The 24,471-nt window shown below is 37.2% G+C and overlaps 1 protein-coding gene across 1 annotated transcript in view; it reads right to left on the bottom strand.

The window, feature by feature from the left end:
• Positions 1–8,123: 8,123 nt before the first annotated feature.
• Positions 8,124–24,471, bottom strand: part of LOC108706580 (gamma-aminobutyric acid receptor subunit beta-1) — a 227,608-nt gene continuing 211,260 nt past the window's right edge. Inside the window, exons 6-9 of the mRNA XM_041579455.1 lie at positions 17,245–17,382; positions 17,013–17,165; positions 14,924–15,174; positions 8,124–10,037 (exon numbers count right to left, since the gene is read on the bottom strand). Coding sequence (XP_041435389.1) covers positions 9,690–10,037; positions 14,924–15,174; positions 17,013–17,165; positions 17,245–17,382 — 890 coding nt within the window. The 3' untranslated portion in view covers positions 8,124–9,689. The remainder of the gene's footprint in view (positions 10,038–14,923; positions 15,175–17,012; positions 17,166–17,244; positions 17,383–24,471) is intronic.

Raw genomic sequence — 24,471 nt, 5'->3', positions numbered from 1 at the left:
ACCTAAAAGAGTGGAGAGGAGAATCTGGAACACATTCAAGGGAACAACATCAAGACATGGATTCAGATATGTAGATAACACCTGGATTTAAATCGAAACACAGAAGAGGGCTAAAAACCCCTGTCGATAAATGAAGTTAAAAAAGGAGAATGTACAAGACAATAAAATGAGTTTTGAGCATGTTTAAGGAAATACCATGAAGACATGGGTTCATACTGTATATGTAATTGCCACCTGGATCAAAATCAAAACATACAAGAGCCTAGCCTTAACTGGGCTTAAAAAAAAACAAAACAAAAAAAAGCAAAAGAACAACTTAAATTCCCAATCAAAATGTACAAGAGAATAAAATGACCTTTTTGGACTGTGTGATAAACATTACTAAGGGGGGAAACTTACTCATTTACTATACAAATACTTGACTGTTCTGTGTAAATTCAACCACCCATAATAACATAATCTTGGGTTGTAAGAACTCTATTATCACAATAAAACTGTTATAATCAGGCTGTGTCTGAACAATTTAGAGCATTTCAGAGCTCTTACTACCCAGATTGGGGTATTTGTAAAACCAGCAACAGGAGGTCAGACTACCCCAGAGTAGAAAGGTACAGCTTAAGAAATTATAAATATTATATATTAATAATTTAATGGTTTTAAAAGAGGTGTTGCATGAAGGAAACCATTTTTTTATCAAGCTAGAATAGCCATCCTTGGGCCCGTGACATTACAATATCATTCTAACATATTTTGTTGGTAGTTTTCACATCATCATTCACACCTACAATCATGTAACTAGACTTACAACAAGTGAAACAATGACTGCGTCAACAATGTTAAAACTATATATTGATCCAGTCATACACCCAATAGAATGAGGGAATAAAACAATATATAAATATACGTTCAGCTCCATTGGGGATATAACAAATGGTATAGTAGCTCTTTAACCTCAGGGTTGGGACTAAAAATCTAGTTGCCATATTAAGGGTATTTCTACATGATCCTGTTTAATACAGTGAAATATGTTGCTACAAAGAATCATAATTACAATACGATACATATAGAATAGAAGATTATACAATTAGATAACATTTTATAAAATCAAAACAATTCATGTGTCACTGAACAAACTTAGACTTATCTGTGTTTTTTGAGAAAAACTTTATAAATTCTGGTTTATACCCCACTTCTTATTGTCCATTTTAATAGTGACGTGTTGTGTATGATACTGGTGATTACTTGCATTCTTGGGAAAAACAAATAAGCAAACACAAAACTATGAACCTGGATGAAGACAAGGGCATTATATAGTACTGATATATTTCCACTGATGCATATCATTCATTTTATACTCCATGTTCCTAGTTGTCTCATGATTTAATAGAGATATGTAGTGATGAAAATCAGTAGTCCGCCTACAGGATCCAGTACAATGGAATAAATCTAACACTATATCCAGTTAATTCAGATGTAGTGCTGTAAACCTTCATAAGGCACTATATTCAGCCATGAGCTTGGTTAATAGGATACAGTGTGACAATATAGTAGAATAAGAAATGTTAAAATCTCTTGGTTGGTGCATGCATACAAAAGATATCTTTACACGCATTTAACAATGTTAAAATAAGTAAACAGAATCATTTTGGACTGTCATCAACAATTTCACTTTAAATATGGACTATGAAGTATCTATTGGGTGTCCTCTGCATAGAAAGTAGAGGTGCCATATCTATTGAAGTATCTATTGGGTGTCCTCTGCATAAAAAGTAGAGCTGTAGCGGAGGCATTGTACCCGTTTTTGGATGTTCTATTGCAGGTTGCAGCAAATGCCTCAGTTGAGGCCAGGAATGTGGCAACCTCATATGAAAGAAGGTCTTATTGATTTGGGACAATTTACAATTCTATAGTTATGGCTCATTAGACAATACTTCTAGATACTGAATTATTGATTTGGGCCGATTTATAATTCTATAGTTACGGCTCGTTAGACAATACTTCTAAGCTTCGTTTACTATTCACAAAAAGTTGAACAAATCAAAGGCTAGCAGTGCATTCAAATAAGCCAGCTGTTGATACATTAGTTCAGCACAGCTGCTGAATTTACACTTTGATGAAATTAAGATAAGATTACAATAGTTTGGATTGTAATAAATCTGCCCCTATGGGACTAATCCCCAAGTCAACATTATTTGGCCAACTGCGTTTACAAGTAGGATAGAAGTCAGGCAGAAGATGATAAGAAATGCTCTAAGACCATAACATAACCATGACTGCTTAGAAATAAGAAAGGAGTGACGTGATAAGATAAAAAATTACACATATAAAGGATAATGACTATGGAGAAAACATTTTCCCACAGCAGAACTTATTTACAGAAAGGCTGATAAACACATGGAACAGCAAACCTCCTGTTATGGTGGGGAATAACTCAACAAGGTTTTCTACCATAAAAAAATTGTATGTTTCTATATCTCACAGAGCTAAAAGAAAATATTTGATTTGATAACCATATAAGGTTACTTTGCAGAGGTGACAATACCTGATAGCACTCACTTTTTCTCCACAAGCAGGCAGGAAATTTTGAAAGGAAAGTGTATACTGGCGAAAAAAAGTTTTGGTGTCCATTTTTTATACACTGGAAGGTTCATCTCTGGCCAGCCAAGAGACCATCTAGATTTAAATGCACAGTAGAATCTTTAAAGGAATATATAAATGTTGCTCAAAGTTTCAAGAGAGGCAATTTCTCCTGACTCTTGTATTGGTTATTATGTTTATGATTCATTGCCTATTTTGGTTGACACCCCATGTTCACTATTATAAACCTATAATAAAAGATTAATCTGTCTGGCTTAGGAAAAAAACATGTATTAAATACAGTATATATATATAATCCATTTGTGATATTAAGTTTTTAACTTCTATATTTGAACTAGGTAGTCAAAGTTTTAATATGCTTGTTGCTGACTTCTGTACCAAAGCATCAGTGGAACTTGATTGTCTCACTCGTGATGACTTTTAATGTGCTGGCAGCAGCCATGAATTGATGTTCTATGACTAGCACCTCAGTAATATTCACATGTTATCCCCTGACTTCTAGGTTTAACAGATAGCGATTGTCAGAGCAAGAGAAGCACCACGTAGCACATTATAAAATAGCTGCTTGTGGCCAGAAAGTTCATTCTTGACCCTGTAAGGCCTCGTTGATAAATGCCCCCATTATAACATGTGTGGACTATTTGATTAAATCAGATCTGTGTTATTTGCACAGACTGTACATACCGTACACTTGCCTTTACATGGGTCAGGAATGTGTAACTGAAGAATAATGTTGGCTATGAAATAAAATGAAAATTCCCCAGGACTGATTTTTTGGTAGTTACAAATAAACTTTACCTTTCCATGTTTTTTCATCCAACATCTGCTGCATCACTACAACTAGTGTAATAGGTGCCTGCAGGCATTGATCTTACATGTGTGGCATTGCTGCTACAGAAATACAACCAGGACAATGTAATTCTCCCTCCAGGACTTGTAGCAGCTCCTGCCATAGATAAAGAACAGGTTGTCCACTTGTGCTTATTTAGATTTGCAAACATGTCTCATGAATGAGGCTTTAGGCTAGGTAAACACAGGCCCCTATTTCTTTCTGTCATTGGCAATGTTTCCTTTTAGGGACTACATACCGAATCTAAAGACACAAAACAAATCATATTCTACATTTTCATACAAACAAGAAATTTAATGTGCATCTGACTTGCTTTGCTACTTTAAGGGCACTGTCCCAATATGGATCGAGAGAAATGTTGCTATGGGATGTACACATACTTTTACATAAGATCAGGATTGCTTTTTCCCCACTAAATCTTTGATCCAAATTTCTTATGAGATCTAAGTTACAATGGCAAAATGATTGAGTTTATACATGTCAACTTCCTCAAGTTCCCTGGGAGTTCTCCAGTTTTTGAGCCTTCCCCCCTACACTCCCGTCATTTTAGACGATTTGGTTTGAAAAATCTCCCCTCTGGATCCAATATGCCTATGATGTCACGGGTGATGTCAGACTAGGACACACCCCTCATGCAAGTTAGGCCACATCTGTTTGATCTCCCAGGACACTGCTGGTCCATATTGATCACTACTGCCACTCCTATTCATTCTAACCCCATTTTAAAATATGAGGACATTTGAAGTCACCCGGAGTTCTATGACCTGTGACAAAGCACTTCTGTCATTTTTCTTTGAATATTTCTAATATCCTTAACTCTGAAACAATACCTTTACCTTTGTCTTATTCATGTTGGTTTAAATATTACATATATACATACACATAATAAGGCCTCCCCTTGAGTGCCCCTTAACTAGAAAAAAGGTTACAGATATCTGAAAACTGTGTACAAAATCCAGTTCTCATAGGAATCACAAAAACCTACTCTATGTACCTTGCAATCCCTTGCCATTAGTGATGGGCGAATTTGGGGCACTTTGGTTCGCCGAAAAATTAGCGAATTTCCTGCTAAATTTGCGAACCTGCAAAAAAAAACCCCCGCAAAATGGCACCGGCGTTCATTTTTTTGATGCCGACGCAAATTCGCTGGCGAAAATGCACCAGCGTCCAAAAAAAACGGACGCCGGTGTCCATTTTTTTGATGTTGGCAAATTTTCGCGCCGATTTATTCATCGGCGGCGAATCACGGGAATTCGCCACGAATTCCCGCCTGGCGAATAAATTCGCCCATGACTACTTGCCATTTATGAAATAGCATGCAAACATGCTATGATTTATTTTTACATATCTCATCCATAATAGTAACATTATTGTACTGATGACATATATTGTTTACAGGAAACTCATTAACTAATAACAGTGAAACTATTATCTCAACATTCTCAATGACCATTTTATATTGTAAACAAATAAACTGATCATTTAGAGGTAATTACCTTATAGCGGTTGTGTTAGTGCTGAATGAGGGTTTCAATGCCTGGGAGATGCAATTAGAATAGATAATAAGACACCCACTGTCTTTCCAAGGGACTTTTAAAGTCTGTGATTTGTAATTTTTGCTCTCTATACCGACCTATTATCTGACTGCTGAAAATCTCTAACTAGATTATAACTTGCAGTCAATATATCATAAGGTAACCACATTTTTAAAATAAACATTGCTGTATATGGTGTTACTTGGTGGGTTAGGAGATTGCATGTATATTTTATATTTTATATTTTAGGAGATTTTATATACTATAACAAACAAGCGAAAGTTGTACTCGCCAATAATTTTGATCACATTAAGTGGGGGTGCAATGAGGCTGTGACCACAAAATTGATACAGACAAATACAAGATTCCTCTGCACTCAACCCATTAACAATATATTTAAGACAGAGGCATTTTGTGCCTTAAGATACTAAAAATTCCCTCCCCTTTAAACAAGACAGGGGTTGTTTGTCCATATATTGCAATATATTTAAGCTGGCCAACTACGTCAAAGTCATCCCCGATATGGCCAGTCCTACTCTTAACTTTCATCTGATTCATTAAGAATTCTATTGCTCCATTATGCATTTTACACAGTTTTATCTGCAACTCACTTGCTTTCAAGGTTAAAACTCCCAAACTTGGCTGCCCTTTTATTAGACACCAGTGGGATCACCTGACTACAGCTGGGAAGGGTGGGAGCTACAACATGGAACTGGACACTGCTCCTGTATAAACTATAACAAACAAGGGAAAGTTGTGCTCACCAATAATTTTTAAATAATGAGGCTGTGACCACAACATTCATACAGACAAATACAAGAGGACTATTGTATCCCTGTTTTGTTTAAAGGGGAGGGCATTTTTAGTATATAAAGGCACAAAATGTTAAAATGATATATCAGTCAACTGAAACAAACATATTATTTTTAAAAAATAGATATATTTCATATATGTAAAAATTATAATATCTCTGCTAAATTAAATCAACATTGCAGCTATATGAGTGGTAGTATTTTTGCAAAAATGAACGGACAATTAATATATACATATAAAATAGTCAATGTAAAGTTAGTTGCCAACTTTTAGTCCTTGGCTTTGACCTGCAGCATTGGTCTTTCTGGGCCATATTTGAAAATATTCTTACAAATGGAGAACAACACTCAGATTACATTATTATAATATTATGGCTTTAGACAATGTTTCAGGTCGAGAAAGTGCCCTGGTGAGCTGTCATGTAAGCCATTATATTATAATAAAGTGAGCAGTGAAGAAAAGAACCTGGGCGTGGTAACCTGTCTGTTCATACATGAGTGGACAACCCTAGCAAAGGTCCGTGTATCTTAAACTAGCTTTGGTTTCTTGGATTCAATAGCTAGCATGTTTTGGAAGATCGCAGCAAAAAACCCAGAAGGGAACAAACTGCTTTTGAAGAGGTGGAAGGCACAACACCTAATTTTATTCAAAGAGATGAAACACAATGCTCTGCTGTAATACACCAGAGTAAGGGAGAGAGAGCTAAAAGGTGTTCTCTAACAACCAGAGAAGCCCTGTGAACACAGACCCATCAACCATAGGAGCACCGATATTAATAGGAGATGTACAGTATGAACTTTGAGAGTGGGAGTGCCTACTAAGTACAGAAACATTATAGGACTTCTATAATTCAATGTAGAAAACACACTTATCATGACGGCATCTAAAGATGTTTTAGGAGAAAAAGGGGTAATTTGGCCTACTGGGGTTCCAAAGCCAAGTAGACTATGCTCTTTCTTTCCTCATGAATGTTAACAATATTGAGGATCATATTTACCAATGCATTTAAAACATCTTACACCTAGTCAAACACATGATGTTAATGCTCAGCACCCAAATCACTAATCACCCAATACAATTCATAAGTTGGAATTCAGGATTCTAGCAATTAGTTTACACTGTCAACAAAATTGCTCCAGTTTAGAAAATACATTTTTAAATGCATCATTTGTGAGTATTATCTTTTTACGAATGGTATGCATTGTTACCTCTCATAAAACAACGATAAATGATCATTCAGTCTCTTAATCTCACAACTGTAATAGCAGTTAAATCCCAGTTTGAAGATAAGCTGAATAAAAAGGCAAATAAAGCAAACAGTTAGGGCAGAGACACACGCTGCAATTCGGGGAGATTAGTTGCCTCTTCTTCGCCCGCCCTCTTCTTCGGGACGACTAATCTCCCTGAACTGCCTCCGGATCATTTTATTTTCCGAAGTCACCTGAAGTTGCCTCATGAGGAAACTTCGGGCGATAAGTCGCCCCGAAGAAGAGGAGATCTGTCGCCAGGCGACTAATCTCCCCAATCACAGCGTGTCTTTGCCCTAAAAATAAATTACAATGATACCAACTCCAAAGCTGCTTCTTCCAGTGAAGGAGCCATGAAAAAAAAAAGATGTGGCCTGTGTTTTAAACTGTTCTCTGTTCTCTGTTTATACAGTACAGGTATGGGATTCGTTATCCAGAAACCCGTAATCCAGAAAGCTATGAATTATGGAAATGCTGTTTTCCGTAGACTCCATTACAATCAAATATTGAAATTTTTCAAAATGATTTCCTTTTTCTCTTGTACTTGATCCAAACTAAGATATAATTAATCCTTATTGGAAGCAAAACCAGCCTATTGGGTTTATTTAATGTTTACATGTTATCTGGAAAACTCCAGGTCCCAAGCATTCTGGATAACAGGTCCTATACCTGTACGTACTCTTGAATGCCTGTGTAAATTGCTTTAATCAGTCTTGCCAATATCAGGCTATAAGCTATTTGTGTCACCATACAAAAAATTGCCCCTACTTAGACAGACAATGCAAAGAGTAGAGAATCCCATAGTTGGTGCATATGTATATTCCACTATTGGTGCTCTGTCATTGTATAAACTTGTTAGCCTATACAGTCAATGCTGACACAAATAGAGCATTTGATAAGGGATCATAAAAAAAAAACAGTAAGGGGCAGATTAATTAAGGTTCGAATTGGAAATTTACATTAAAATTTTCGAGTTTTCAAAAATCTAATTTGAGATTTATCATACCTGGACCCTGGGAACAAATCTGAACAATTGCCACCTAAAACTTTCATGTAGTTCATGTAGAAGTCAATGGCAGAGGTCCATTGATCCGTTTGAAGTTGTTTATAGCCTTCCTGACATTCAGGTTTTTTTGAAGAAGTTTTAAGATATTCAACTTTTTTTCTTAAATCAGATACTATTCATTTTTCGAAGGTCAATCGAGTACATTTTAATTTTTATCGGTGTCCTTTAATGAATGTATATGGCCATCATATACAAAGGTGCAGCACAAGGAGTCTCTTGCATAGGAACACCATTTTGGTTACGTTCAGTGTTTCCTGCCCATTGTTCTGATAAGTTGTTTTTTTTAGTTTAGTTATTGTTTCGTCTTAAATTTAGTTTTTTCTTTATGTTAATGTGGTGGTTTTTTTTTATTAAGTTTAATATAGATTGATCCTCTTACACTGTGTCTTGTATACAAGTAAATATGAGACAAAGGGAGAAAGTGGTTAATAAAACTGGGTTTAGATTTGTAACTGAACCAAAAACAACTCCCAGAAATAGAAGAATCCAATGATGTTCAGGTTTTTGAAAACACACACTGCTAGTTACCTAGTGCCCCATATTTTTACTCTACTAGCTATACCATAGATCATAATACTGGTTGTTTATAAGGGTCGGTAATACTTGCAGTCATCCCCCACCTCCTCTCTAGTCTTCTGCCATACCCCATTGTGGTCATGTTGTCACTGTATCTACCAAGTTTTGAAAGCTATAATTGAGCTGATTGGTGGAAATCTATAGCATTTATAGCAATCTGCAGGCCATGGATGAAGCCAATATATTTTGAGCTTTACAGATGTTTCCATGTGCAGACTGTACTAACAAGGAACGGCTGCTCTTTGACAGGTAGGTATCAGTATGTTTCTACCTTCTGCCAAACTGTAGACCCCAGCAGTAGACTTAATCAGACTGTAAGACAATGGCTGGGAAGGTGCTGAAGTCACTAGTTTGTGTGCATGAATATACCTTTTCATTCCCAATAAATCCTAACAAATTCCCTTCCATGTTGCATGTTCGTCACACAGCTCTTTCAGACTATTATGGCGACAATCGGCCAATCACAATCAATCAGACCCATACATCTGTTGGTGTATTTGGTGTTAGTTCATAGAAAAACGTGTTACTGTGGATTGTAAACTTTTCTTCCTAAGTAAATCGTATTAGCAATGTGTTCATTATACATCAAAAACAACAAATATCCCCTCCCCCGTGATATGTGAGTTCAGTGTAACCACTTCTATGCACTGTATTGCTGGCCACTCTGGCAGAGAAGGGGTTAAGAGAGACATACAATGCCGACACAGTTATAAAGCTTTTCCTTACCTTAATGTATTGGAATAATCGTTGCTTTTGACTCTCTCGAGCCCCAGACGGAACCCCCATGGATCCCCTCCGTCGCTCAAGAGGTCAAAAACGTTAAATCTGAAAACAGAGCAAAGCTTTATCTTTCTAAAGACGGTGATCTCAGAAAATGCTGTGTGCAGAACACTGAAATCAGTTTGATGGCTGAATACCTTACCTTGCAGCATTATTGCTAATGCAGTCCCTTCAGCATCAGAAAAATAGACCTAAGTTTGTCAGAAAGGTGCCAACTGCATCATTTAGTGTATATAGTAAAGCCAATAGACAACATTAAAAAAGGTAAAAGCAACAGGGAATATCATCCTGGACCATCTGTCTATGCCATTCACATCAGTCAAATCAGGAATCTTAATTTTAATCTGAGATGCCCTTCTCCTCAAGCGCCCCTTTTTGTGAACAACGTGCCTATCTAAAGTGCTTCTGCTGTACAAATCTCTGTTGGCCACTGGTCTGCGGTACTGGATGCTTGCGCTGTCGTACGAGTACATGGTGGCCCTTGGGTCGCTGATACTTGTCAACACTTCGGAGCCGCTGACTTCATTTCTGAGTTCAAGGGTTGTAAGGAGAATGTTTCCGTGAGCGTCGACCTGCAAAACGAAATAAAAAGTATTGCTTCACTTGTGGCATCTTATGTGTTTGGGACCCATTCAGCAGTTGCAACGAAAGAAAATAGTAAGCTTTATGCGGATTAAATGTGTTAAAGGAGAAGGAAAGTCGTTTACCACTTGGGGATGCCAAATGTTAGGCACCCCCAAGTGATTGTATTTACTTACCTGAAACCCCAGGCCGGTGCTCCTATCGGCAGAAAACTACACAGGCCCAGGGTTCTTCCAGCGAGCACCACGGAGAGATCCTCTTCCGGCTTCTTCTTTCGTCGCGTGGCTACGCATGCACATTAGAGTGAAAAGCTGAACTTTAACTAAAAAGTCGGCTTTTTCATTCAACTGCGTCTGCCCTGGGAAATTTGAAGAAAGAAGAAGAAGGAAGAGAATCGTTCTGTGGTGTTCGTTGGAATAACCCAGGGCAGGTGCAGTTTTCTGCTGATAGGAGCACTGGCCCAGGATCTCAGGTAACTCAATACAATCCTTACATTTGGCACCCCCAAGTGGTAAACATCTTTCCTTCTCCTTTAAACAAGTTTTAGTAGACGCAAAAGATTATGCACAATATTTTTAGGGGTTCAACAGTTTCTCCCTTGCACTCCTAAAAAGTATTACCAATATGTTGTTCATCTCCAGTGTGTCTAGTATGCATACAGCCTGCCATTGCATTCCTTGGATTCTTGCTGGATTTGACACTGGTCAGGGTCTTTGAATTTCTATAGAATGTATTAAAGGGGACAGTATACTCTTATTTAAAAATTAGTTCAAAGAATAGGGCTTGCGCTAAAGATACTTTTGCCACCTATTTTAATCAAGATATATATGTGTTTTTTGTTATTTATTCCACTGAACAGAGCACAGTCTGAAACGGAAAGTCACATTCTGTAACCTATTCGTATGAGCACAATCAAATCAGTTCACAGAGAAGCCCTCTGTATAAACAAATCCCTCCCTTCCCCATCGACAGCATTCATTACCTAGATAAGAAGAAGATCATTTTACAAAGAAGTTTTCAGTGGACTGCTGATTTGTTTTTGGTTGTGCTCCTACAAATAGAATGTCACTTTCAGATTTTGCCCCATTAAGTGCAGGAAATACCAAAAACCATAAACATTTTCTTATTAAAACAACAGGCAAAAGTATGTTCAGTACCAGCTCTATTTACTGAGCCAAGGATGAAAAAGGGGGGGGGATACTGACTGTTCAAAATGACTGCTTTGAATAATGGGCTCATGTCTATATTCATGTATTTGCCCACAAGTTGTTCCCATTAGGGATAGCGAATTTTTTCACCTTGTTTCGCCACGGAAATGACACCCATAGACTTGAATGGCGTCGCGCATCAAGATAAAAATTACGCACGTCAACATTTTTTTTGATGCCAATAGACTTTAATGGCCGTCTGTGAATTTTCGCAAGCAAAATTCACCCATCCCTAGTTGTGATGCCTCCATACTGAATAAATGTTGGTGTGCTGGAAACATGGTATATGAACACATAAATCTCTTACCATGTCCTCAGTTACATTCCTGTACTTTCCCATTGTTTTCTTTTTTGTCTTCATCTGACGACATCAAACTCAGCTTGAGACTAGAGCAAATGAGCACCATGTAAACCGTATCTTCCACCAACTGGATATTTGTGCTGCCCCAATTCCAGTACAAGGGCTGCAGCAGCCAGTGAAGTGATCATTTTTAGAATATGGTACAAACTAGTACAGGTTTGGGATCTATTATCCGGAATGCTTAAAGGAGTTGTTCACCTTTCAGTTAACTTTTAGTATGATGTAGAGAATTATATTCTAAGACAATTTGCAATTGGTTTCCATGTTTTATTATTTGTAGTTGTTGAGTTATTTAGCTTTTTGTTCAGCAGCTCTACAGTTTGGAATTTCAAAAGTCGGGTTGCTAGGGTTCAAATTACCATAGCAACCATGCACTGATTTAAATAAGAGCCAGGAATATAAATAGGAGAGGCCTGAATAGTAAGACGAGTAATAAAAAGTAGCAATGACCATATATTTGTAGCTTTACAGAACATTTGTTTTCCATTTGAAAACTGGAAATAAGCAAGAAAAAGATAAATTATTCAAAAACTGTAAAAAAAATAATAGAAGACCAATTGAATGGAAGACCAATTGAATGGAAGACCAATTAAAAAGAATAGAATAGAACAGAATAGAAGACCAATGCAATAGAAGACCAATTGAAACGTTTCTTAGAAATGGCCATTCTATAACATACTAAAAGTTAACTTAAAGGCGAACCACCCGTTTCAGAACCTTGGGTTTTCCAGACAAGGGCTCTTCTGTAATTTTTGTTTACCATAACTTTTGAGATGTTGCTCTGCTTAGAACTGACCAGAGAACTCTTTTCTGCTCACTATCCACATTTTCTAAGCAGAAGAAAATCACAAGAAATGTTTTGAGGGTTTTTGATTTACTTAAATTATTTTTTCTTAAGTGTTTACATGTTATTCAGATAATTGAACGATGTCTTAACAGACTGCAAGCTATGTATAACAAAGGTGTGAATAAAAAATCTATCATGCCGCTAATCGAGTTCAAATTGCATCACAAATGGAGACACACGTGGGGCCAAAGTGAAGAGAGAAAAGAAAGCGCCAGGACAGCAGAAGGGTATAAATAGCAACAGAACAAAGTTTCAAGCCCTCACACAGTTCTCTACAAAAGCAGATTTAATGTTCAAAAATGCTACAATCTAAATGATAATACGCCATACGAATAATTTAATGTTCTCGCCTCAAGCAATGAAGGTGTTTTTATCGCTGAGTTGGGAATTGAATCTTAAATTATGAGCATGAAACACAGCCATAAACATAATAGCTCACACACAACAGTTGTTTCATTTTGAATATTTGCTGTTCAGGTAGTTTGGAGTTGGCTTATTATTAGCTTTGAAGAAAGATGAGAAGTTTCTTTCTGAAAGGTTTAAGACCCTAAATGCTATCCTGGTGCTTTGGGTTTATTACCCTATTTATTACACAGTCCTATAATGTGTTTTGACCAAATGGCAAATATAGAAGTTCTATTGATGATAACTATTATAGAAAATCACTAGGTGCAACTGAGCTAGTGAACAATCACATGGACTAAGGACATTGTTTCCTGAAAGAAAATCAAAGTAATATAATAGGGATTAGAAAACTCCATGCACTACATAATGAGAATCATTTTCGATTAGTTTCCCTTGACAAGTTTGAGTTTTAAATAAAGAATATATGTATAAAAAATAAAGAATAATGGCATTTTGCATAAGGAAAGAAAATGTAATTTTAAGCAACTTTGCAATATTCATTCATTAAAATTGTCAATGGCAAATGTGCAAACACATTGAAAGCAGCATCTGTTTCTTACAATTATCTGCACTTCTTGCCATGACTACAGGTACAGGATCTTTTGTCCAGAATGCTTGTGACCTGGGGTTTTCCAGAGATGGAAGGTTTTCATAATTTTGATCACCATACCTTAAGTCTGCTAACAAAAAACATTTAAACAAGAAATAAACCCAATAGGATTTTGCCACCAATGTGGATTCGTGCAGCTGAGATACCATCAAATATAAGGCACTGTTGTATTATCGCAGAAACATTATTAAAAATTAGAATTATTTGTTTAAAATGGACTCTATGGGAGACCCATAATTTGGAGCTTTCTGTATAATAGGTTTTGGATAGTGAAGGGTGAATAAATTTGGCAGGCGTGAATTCACGACGAATTTTATCAAAACTGCGGCAAAGATTCCCCGGCGAAAAAAATTTGGGCATACTTCAGAATAGTTGCGTGCATAAAAATTGTTGCACGTCAAAATTATTCGGACACCCATTGACTTCAATGCGTTTCACACATTTTTCGCCCATCACTATCCAAAACTAGTGATGGGCGAAAAATGTCTGAATTTCTCCCGTTTCGATTCGCTGCAAAATGTTCAAATTTCCCGTGAAATGAAACGGTGAAAAATTTGCGAAACTAATTGTCGCCGGCGTCAAAAATATTTGGACGCCGGCTAATTTTTGCGGCAATTTCGCGAAAAGCGCCTGCTGAATAAATTCGCCCATCACTAATTTTGGATAAGGTATCCCATGCCTGTACCAGTGAAATTTTAACCACTGGGTGCTTTTATTGGAAGTGAGCTCCCCTCCACCCAGGACTCCAACTCCCCCCATGCCTAGTGGAATGCTTTTTTTCTGTGATTAACATGGCATCTGTTATCCAGATACCTGTTATTCAGAAAGCTCTGAAATATGGGAAGGCCATCTCCTATAGACCCAATTTATCCAAATAATTCCAAATCTTAAAAATTGATTTCCTTTTTCTCTGTAATAATAAAACAATTCCTTATACTTGATCCAAACTAAGATATAATTAATCCTTATTGGAGGCGCAACAAGCCTATTGGGCTTGTTAAATGATTAAATGATTTTTTAATAGTTCTGAAGATCCAAATTACTGAAAGATCCGTTATCCAGAAAACCCCAGGTCCCATGTATTATGTATAACAGGTCCCATATCCCTAATATATAATTGAGAAAAATAGTAAATTGGATAAGTATATTGACTTTTCCATGACTAGCATCTGAAGGAATGTTGTTACTGAAATATAACTGTGATCCAGTTATCACTGAATACAGGAAAAAATACTACAGAAGCAACCTATAGTAGACCATACGTTCTAGATCTATAAAACACGAGTTGTGGTCAGAATTTACTTCTAGTAATCTAAATTAGTTGGAAATGAATGTGGGCTCCTGATAACAATGGCCATCTCCTGTGTTCTACTAAAGTTCTAGTAATGTTTGAAATAATCCAGCTGCTCATATGAGTTCTTCATGATAGTAGAAATTCTCTATACCTGAACTTTGTTCATTTCCACCTTTGTCTTTTCATTATTTGCTTTCTCTGCCTTTTCCGCTGCTTTCTTCTGGAGCTGAGGACCTTTTCCAAAGAATATATAGTTGACAAAGGCATATTCAAGCAAAGCTAGGAACACAAATACGAAACATCCCATCAGATAGATATCTATGGCCTTTACATAGGGAATTTTGGGTAGCGTCTCTCTGAGATGAGTGCTGATCGTTGTCATTGTAAGTACAGTTGTAATCCCTGTGATGGAAAGACAGTCACATGAAAGTTATTATAAAACGTGTTCACAAATGTAGAGATAGATTGTCATTCATAAATAAAAGTTTTAGTAGCAAAACAGTGAACTGTTGGAAGGTTAGGTATTATATAATGTTAATAAAACATCAATATATTGTTTCCCATTGCTGGGAATTACAAAATACAATGGTGAAAATACAGACAACGAGGACAGAGATTCCGTCTTGTAGGGTATTGGAACAAGTGTATGCTTTTCTAGGCAACAAACAACTAACAAGTAATGGCTAGTGATGGGCGAATAAATTCACCAGGCACGAATTTGGGGCGAATTTCCGAGTTTCACCACCAGTGAATAAATTAGTCAAACTGCAGCGAAAATTCACCGGTGAAAAATCCGCCACGTCGGAAATATTTGGGTGCGTGCATAAACATTGTGTCACGTCAAAATTATTCGGACACCCATTGACTTTAAAGGAGAAGGAAAGGTTAAAACTAAGTAAGCCTTATCAGAAAGGTCCATCTAAATATACCAGTAAACCCCCAAAGTAGTGCTGCTCTGAGTCCCCTGTCAAAAGAAACACTGCATTTCTTTCCTTCTATTGTGTACACATGGGCTTCTGTTTCAGACTTCCTGCCTTCATGTTAAACCTCATTGCCCTGGGCAAGAGCATGCTCAGTTTGCTCCTCTTCCCCCCCTCCCTTCTCTGCTGTAATCTAAGCCCAGAGCAGGGAGAGACTCAGGCAGGAAGTGATGTCACACCATGTTAATACTGCAGCTCCTATCCTAAACAAACAGAGAGTTTCTAGAGCTTTTTACTCAGGTATGGTAAAACATTCTACAGAATAAATATAGCATTCTAGCTTGCACTATTGCAGCTAATCTATTGGCAATAAAATCCCTCCATAGCTTTCCTTCTTCTTTAATGCATTTGGGCAAAATAGGCGTGCGTATAACAATTGTCGGGGGTGTCGAAATTGACGATCATCAACATAATTTTGACACCCATTGACTTTAATGCAGTTCGTAAACTTTGCGCTGTTTCGCGGGAAATTTGGAAATTTTTCAGTGAAGCGAAATGGGACAAATTCGCCCATCACTAGTAATGGCCCTAGTGATTACGTGATTCCAATGCAAGTCTAAGGAGTACTGGATTTTTTGGCTGCTTCACGTATTGCTCAGAGCTACCAAATTCCATTTATATGGCATATCTTAACAACATTATCAATACGCATGCACTGAATCCAATATTCAGTTCCAGATTTGGACAAGATTCTGCCTTTTTCAGCAGGATTTGGATTCCTCCGAATCCAAGTGCCTGGCCAAATCCAAACAATTATGTGACTTTTTGTCATACAAACAAAGAAGTAATTTTTTTTAGCCACACACTGTGTGCCTGGTTATTTTTCACCCTCTTTCCCCTAACTTACATATACACATTAGGGTTTGGATCTGGTATGGTATTCAGTCTGATCTTTCACAAAGGATTTAGCCAAATGCTAAAATAGTGGATTTAGTGCATCCCTAATTATCAAGAACAGAATTCATGGGGGTGGGAGAGGGGAGTTTGGTATATAATTATACATAATACAGAGCGTGCACTGGGGTCAGACCTTCATAGATTTAGAAGGATGTAATGTAGTATTGGAGGCTTTATGCTTTAAACAGATGGCGTTGGCCTTTAGTTTATTTTGCAATGGGTAGTCAACTGGCCCCAAGTAATATGATTTTTTGAGGGGCTGCTAAACCTTGTTCAGATGAGATATTTGAATCACTACACACAGAACTGTAATTATATATGACGAGTGAGCATATGTAATTGGGTGTTTAGAATATAGAATACCTAAAGCAACTCTTGCAGCTGATGCGTCATAATTGATCCAGAAGGATACCCATGACAGAATCGTAATCAGTGTCGAAGGCATATAGGTTTGTAAAATGAAGTATCCAATATTTCTTTTCAGGCGAAAACTAAGTGACAGTCGAGGATAGGCACCTGTGGTAGAAACAAAACCACTGTAAGCAAACCATGGTAGCAGCTATTTGGAATGAATTCCATTGAGCAGGATACTTACCAGTGGAGAAAATGACGTTCCTTGAAACCATTTTATAGTCGACAATGGAAAACTGAGGCAGTTCAATCTTTTCAACTCCTGTGATGGCTTTGCCCCCTCCATTCCAATAAAACTGAATGTCATCTGTCGTATAGCCATCTAGAATAAAATAACACAAGGTATGGGTTCAGCTACACAGCCAGGTTGTATTACCATGAATTATTAAAGGGGTTTTTTACCTTTGAGCTAACTTTTAGTATGATGTAGGGTGTGATATTCTGAGACAATTTGCAATTGCTTTTAATTTTTTATTATTTGTGGTTTTTGAGTTATTTCGCTTTTTATTCAGCAGCTCTCCAGTTCGCAATTTAAGCAATCTGGTTGCTAGGGTCCAAATTACCATAGCTTTTTATTCAGCAGCTCTCCACTTCGCAATTTAAGCAATCTGGTTGCTAGAGTCCAAATTACCATAGCAACCATGCACTGATTTGACTAAGACTGGAATATGAATAGGAGAGGGTGTAAAAAGAAAGATGAGTAATAAAAAGTAGCGATAACAATACATTTGTAGACTTACAGACCATTGGCTTTTTAGATGGGGTCAGCGACGCCCATTTGAAAGCTGGAAACAGTCAGAAGAAAAAGGCAAATAATTATAAAGCTATAAAAAATAAATAATGAAAACCAATGTAAAAGTTGCTTAGAATTGGCCGTTCTATAACATACTAAAAGTTTACTTGGAGGTGAACCACCCCTTTAAAGCCGAATTGAGTGACAAAGTTTCAGGGTGGTTTCAGTCTTGAGGAGTTTGGGCTATAACCTATACAATGGGCAGCACACACACGTTTCATTACAAAAAAAGAGTGTGGTCTTGTAGACCACAGGCTCCAATCGCTAGAAACACAAAAGAAGTCTTTACTCAATTTTAGGCAGAGAAGAGGCATCTGATGTTTTTTTCTGGTCAGTTCTAAGCAGAGCAACACCACAACTTCCTAATAATTTCCTACTGAATGTAGCCAGTTGGCTGAATGAACAGCAGGTGGCACTATTTCTTCAAATCTATCATACTGGCAGTGAAACTGAAAATGTCTCTAGAAAACTAGAAAAAGGTTTGCTTTTCCTTTATGAGATGTCTCTGAAGGCACGGTCATCATCAAATTACAAACTATATGTGATGAGTAATAGTCTACCTGTTCCTCTAAAGGTCAAAGACAAATGGAGTTACATTGGCAGATCTTTCCTTGATCCAGTAGCTCATGACAACAAATCACAAGTTAGCTTTAGTTGGCACACTGCAGTCAGATTAATGGCAGCAAACATCTCATTAGTGATGTGACGGAGCTAAACCTTGCCCGTATTACTGCATTATTGCATAAACCCTTAGATAACAGATATAATATATGCACTATAGGGAAGAAATTGAGTAGTGCTAAAAAGTGAGAGTTCTGGAGAACCTTTACACAAAACACTCATTATTTGCCAATACAAGGCAGGAATGAACACATTTTGCATTGCATTTTCCTCTCAAGCTAACATGGACTTCGAGTAACTCATGTTCACTAAGCAGCAGTGGGAAGCTTTTCATTGCATGGCTAGTCATGTGTGATGACACTTTGGAATACAAAGCTGAATGCAACAGAAGCCATAGATAACATTTTGTTATAGACAGATGGATATATTGTGTAGATCTGTCCTTTCTTCTTCATGCCTTCCTCTGGGTGTAACAAAACGCAGCCTTTAAGCAAGCTTTAGCCCCATGATAAAGAAGCACTTTCTGCTGCCTCCCTGATAACATGAAACTACAGTAACTAAATAATTAGCATTAGAAGAATTGAGGAATGAGGGAGCGTTGAAATACCATTAAAGGCCTGAATGCAATTGCAGTGTTCAATTTCATATGCAAAACACTCCTTTTTTTCATAGTTATATTTCATAGTCATATTTATTGTCATCTCTTCTGCATACAAAAAAGAAATGCATACATAATGAGACAAAATTGTCCCTGAACCTGTCGCAGACCACATATTGAACATACTCCCAAACAAACATATACTGTGTTAAAAAATCTAAAACATATTTCATTATATACTTTCAAGCTAAGAATATATAAATAAGATACAAAAAAAGAATAAAACCCATTTTTCTAACTCCCACTCCTTTATTTTTAACACAAGAGTATTTCTTTATTTTTGTGCCATTTATTTGTGCAATCACACCTTATCTAAAATCTACTATTAACCTTACTATAAAGTGCAATAATTGTGCCTGATTGTACCTAATATAAGGTACTGTTATTGTGCCTATAACCATAATTCACATTTTCTATTTTTCTATTTTTTATTTCCATCACTATTTTGTGCAATAAAGAGCATATCTGTTACCTCCGTCAACCAATAAAAAATTGTATTTATTGTGCATAACCCATAGTATGTGCAATCTAACCAAACCCATTCCTAACGATCCACCTTTATCTTCAACTCCCATGTGCAACCCCTTTATATCTAGTCTATGAGGGACAGGATTAAAAACAGAAGCCTAAAAACATTGAATTGCTATAAAAAGACCAGATAGTTACCCACAATTTTAAGAGAGCAATTGCTCATTTCAAAGTCTTACAGCTTGAGGGATAAAACTGTTACAAAACCTGATTGAACGTGCGCGAATGTACGATATCTCCCTCTAAATGGCAGCAGATGACAAAACATATTAAAAGGGTGTGATGGATAGTGATGGGCGAATAAATCCGCCAGGCATTGATTCGTGGGGAATTTACGCTTTTCATCTCCCGCAAATGTTTTCGCTAAGCTGCAATGAAAAATCCACAGTGACAAAAAAAATTGTTGGGCTTCAAAATTGGTTCGCGCATAAAAATTGACGTGTCAAAATCATTCGGACGACCCATTGACTTTAATGCATTTGGACAAAATAGTCATGTGTATATAAATTGTCACTTGCGTCAAAAATTGTCTCGTGTCAAAATTATTTTGGAGCCCATTGACTTTTGCTAATTTTGAGACAGATTTTCCCATCACTAGTGAAGGATCATCCACTATACTGGATACCTTATGTAAACATCTCTTGTTGAAAATCTCTTGAATTGAAGGGATAAACTCTCCAATAATTAAAGGACAAGGAAAGGCAAAAAAATAAAATCAATTTTTACTTTCTTTAATGAAAAGAAACCTATCTCCAATATACTTTAATTAAAAAATGTGTACCGTTTTTATAAGAAACCTGACTGTATGCAGTGAAATTCTCCCTTCATTTACTGCTGTGGATAGGAATTGTCAGATGGTCCCTAACTGCTGAGCAGGGAAACAATCATACGTATGAACAGCAGGGGGAGCCCCCACCTTACTTCCCAGCCATGCAGAACTCAAGCAGCTTTGTTTATGACGATCCCTAAGCAGCCCAGACCACTCTGAGCATGTGCACAGTCTTAGTCTTGCAAAGATGTTTAACAAAGTTACAAGATGACAGTCCCCTGTGGCCAACTTTGAAAGCATAAATCATATGTTAGATTAGGCTTGTGGTGCAGTAAGTTCATGCTAATGTTTAGTATACAAAATACAGTATTTCTAGCCTTATTCTATTTTAGACTTTCCTTAAAACCATAATTACAATGTTATTGCTGCCTTACGGAAAGTTGTGTCAGTTGCAATTGAACCCAACTGGCCAGATTCAGTTCAGGGAGAAAAAGTTATCTCATGATTTATCACATGAAAACTCAAGGGCGAAATTCAATTGGAGGAGAAAAAAAACTTTTCTCCCAATTCAGTTCCCGTTTTTTTCCCCATAGACTTCAATGGAGTTTTCACGTGATAAACAGTGAGATAAGTTTTTTCTGAATTGAATTGCATCTCAAGTTGAATCCTGTTCATGAGTTTTCACTCTCGTGATAAACCTTTTCCTCAATGAATTGAATCTCCCCCAATGTTTCAAAAATGGACACAAGTTGCATTTAACAGAGTGGAAGTGGCCTCATTTCTGGACAAGGCGGAACTAGAGGTAAGCATGTGCCAAGGGAACAATGTTAAGGGGGCTTATAATATGAATCTCTTATGTATGTTGGAGAGCATCACTCCAATCTCACTACCCCCATCCTCACTTGTCATTCTCTTTATCATGTGTGGGTGGGTGGGGGTGTGATGGCAGCTTGCCTTGGACACATTTTCTACTTTAACCGGCACTGGTTTCTAAAGCATGCGTTCAAAACAATTTTTGCATCCAATTCACTGGGTACAGTTATGGAAATCCAGTGCACCTATTGACACAAACCGATGTTGAAAGCCAGGAGCTACTGCCAGGTCCAGGGTGACAGTAGCTTTTGGGTTCCACCGTGTCAGAAGGGGCAGTTGCATAAGAGTAATCAGAAGAGGCAGTATGGGTGCTGTGGTAAACATGTGGGAGTATACCAGCATACATTTTCTTCGGCACACCACTTACTTTCTCTCCATAGGGTGCATTCTACTCCTCCAGCTACTTCCAAGCCAAATTTCATACAAGAATTCCCATAGGGAGGAAGCACACCAGACACTTGGCTTTGCCTTTTAGAACATTTATTCAGCAGAGTTGGCACAAGCTTTCCATTGCACCTGAGGAAGGGGTTGACCCCGAAAGCTTGTGCCAACTCTGCTGAATAAATGTTCTAAAAGGCAAAGCCAAGTGTCTGGTGTGCTTCCTCCCTATGGGAATTCTTGTATGAAACATGTGGGAGTGCCTTTTGACAAAAGTACCTATATAAACCCCGTGCTCTGCATTGTGTCTATTTTAGAGCACCCACTTGTGGGTGTTTTAATAAAGTTACTATATCACAAATAGATGGACAGCAGCACTGTACTCCAATTAAAACAGTGGTCTTTATTGACCCCACTTAAATAAAAAAAAAAAAAAGAGAAATAAAGGCAAGGCCTTATGCATTTTGGACACTTTCTCCCTTAGTCATAGGCTTTGAGGTTTTAGTAAAGGACCCTTTTAGAGTTGGGTGAACATTTATTGTGGTCCAAGATATTTTTGAAATGATAGCTGGAAGACTGATATGGATAAATATATGTATTTCATTTTAATTCACTTTTAAATACCAGTTTCTATGACAAAGGCACCTGATTCCCTAAAAGTAACTTTTTTTGGAGGGGGGTACAGTTGTTTTGCTGCTAAGCTTTATTCAATCATTTCAGTTAAAAAAAAAAGGTTTTAGAGACGGTGGTCTGCATCTTGTTACTTGTTTCAAAACTCACAATTGATCTTAGATAATGTAATATAAGGCCTATTTATCAGAACCGATGTAAAACATTAGAGGTACTGGGATATCTATAAAATGGATAGTAAATTCAGATAATAACTTCAATGCACGTCTCTCCCAGCTATGGACAAGACAGAATCATAAGTGGTTATAGGAGTTTATTTTTCCTGCAAAGTATTTTTCTGACTTCCAAAGCAGACAGAAAAACTCAGGGTGTCATTAAATGTGATTCCCTAACAATACATCTGGCAGCATAACAGAGAAAATCAAAGCTCAGTCCTTTCTCTCTGTATGCAGCCAGCAACACAGCTCTGCAGGACAGAATCTATTTCCCCGAGGCATACATACCATTGCGTAGTATCAGAATCCCCCTACAGTGCCTGTATGCTTTATATAATGTAGAGGAAGCTTGATTAAAACTCAAGACCTGACGTCAGTACAAGATGCTCCCTTGAAATCGCCATTTGTGCATTAAGGAGCGAAATTAAATAATCTATACGAGATGTGTCTGAAATACATCTCAGACAATGGATTTGCAAAGAGTAAGGGCATAAAGGCATTCAGCTCAGGAGAATTTACTCTGGAAAGATTTCTAGCACATTTCAACAAAGCATTTCCTGGGCTCTAGACAACACATTCCATTGGTATTTGCTCTTTATCATTCATCCTTGCACTAGTGGATCCATATTTAATAAAACTTCTTGACATCCATTTCTGCTCTTCAGTCTACAGCTTTCCTCCTTATGCTCTAGTATATTAAATAGACTGGTGTTTTCTCATATAGAAGACATTCTGGACACATTCCCTTATTGGTGTTTCTCAGTTGAGGTTTATAGAGTGGGACAAAAACATTATGTGGCTTGGCTACATTTTTTTGACCACACCCATTTTGTGGCAACACCCCCTAATTATCATGTTCATTTTACAATATTTGGCAGGTTATGAAAGTTTGAACATATGTCTGTGTTTTTTTTTTCAGTTGTTACAGTTTTGCTATGAAGGTGAATTGCCCTTTAAGCTGTGAGTCTAACTTTTCCCAAGGGACCTCCTTATCTAAATTGTTATAATCTATATTCTATCAAGTTCAGTCTTTCTGTGTTTCTCCCTAATTAGAGAAAAATTACTTATCTACCTTAAAGGAGAACTAAAACTTAACTTAAGAAGTAGGCTACAGATGTTTTACTTTGTGTTGTGGGCTTCTGTACCAGCCCAAGGCAACCACAGCCCTTTAGCAGTAAAGATCTGTGTCTCCAAAGATGCCCCAGTAGCTCCCCATCTTCTTTTCTGCTGATTTACTGCACATGCTCTGTGCAAATTGTTTTGCTCTTTGCAACTTTTATGACATCCCTCCATTTGTGCCTTAAACTTCCAAAACATGCCCTTTCTTTTAAACAAAACAGGGATTGTTTGTCCATATATTGCAATATATTTAAGGTGACAACTATGCCAAAGCTGGAAAGAGGCAGAAGAAGAAGGCAACTAATTCAAAAACTATAGAACATTAATAATGAAGACCAATTGAAAAGTTGCTTAGAATTGGCCATTCTATAACTTAAAGTTAACTTAAAGGTGAAATATCCCTTAAATCAAAGTTAAAGTGGCTTCCTAGTTGCTAGAGCAAATAACTGGCAAACCAGCATCAAAACTGCAGAACAAGTCATAAAGTAGGGACCAGTTGTATCTGCACACACAGAAATCTTCCCTCATATTTATTGTATTTTAGGACTATTGCATTTGGCAATGTGTAATGATTTTTATTTGTACAGAACAATTGAATCCCCTGGCTTGGTCTTTCATCATCAGTGATATTCTCGATATGCTTCAACAGCTCTATTAGTCACAATTAGATGATGATTTTGGTGTAGTTATTGATTGGATGCTGCTCACCTGAGGAAAGCTGTATCTCATCACTCTTTTTATGGAATTTTGTAAAGCTAACTAATGCACTTTACACTTGATGAAGCACCAAAGTACTAGGGACTACATTATATCTGAAATATGACACG

The sequence above is a fragment of the Xenopus laevis genome, chromosome 1S, assembly GCF_017654675.1.
Source record: "Xenopus laevis strain J_2021 chromosome 1S, Xenopus_laevis_v10.1, whole genome shotgun sequence".
NCBI lineage: Eukaryota > Metazoa > Chordata > Amphibia > Anura > Pipidae > Xenopus > Xenopus laevis.
The sequence above is the reverse complement of the archived record's forward strand: the minus strand, read 5'-3'. Positions and strand labels throughout refer to the sequence as shown.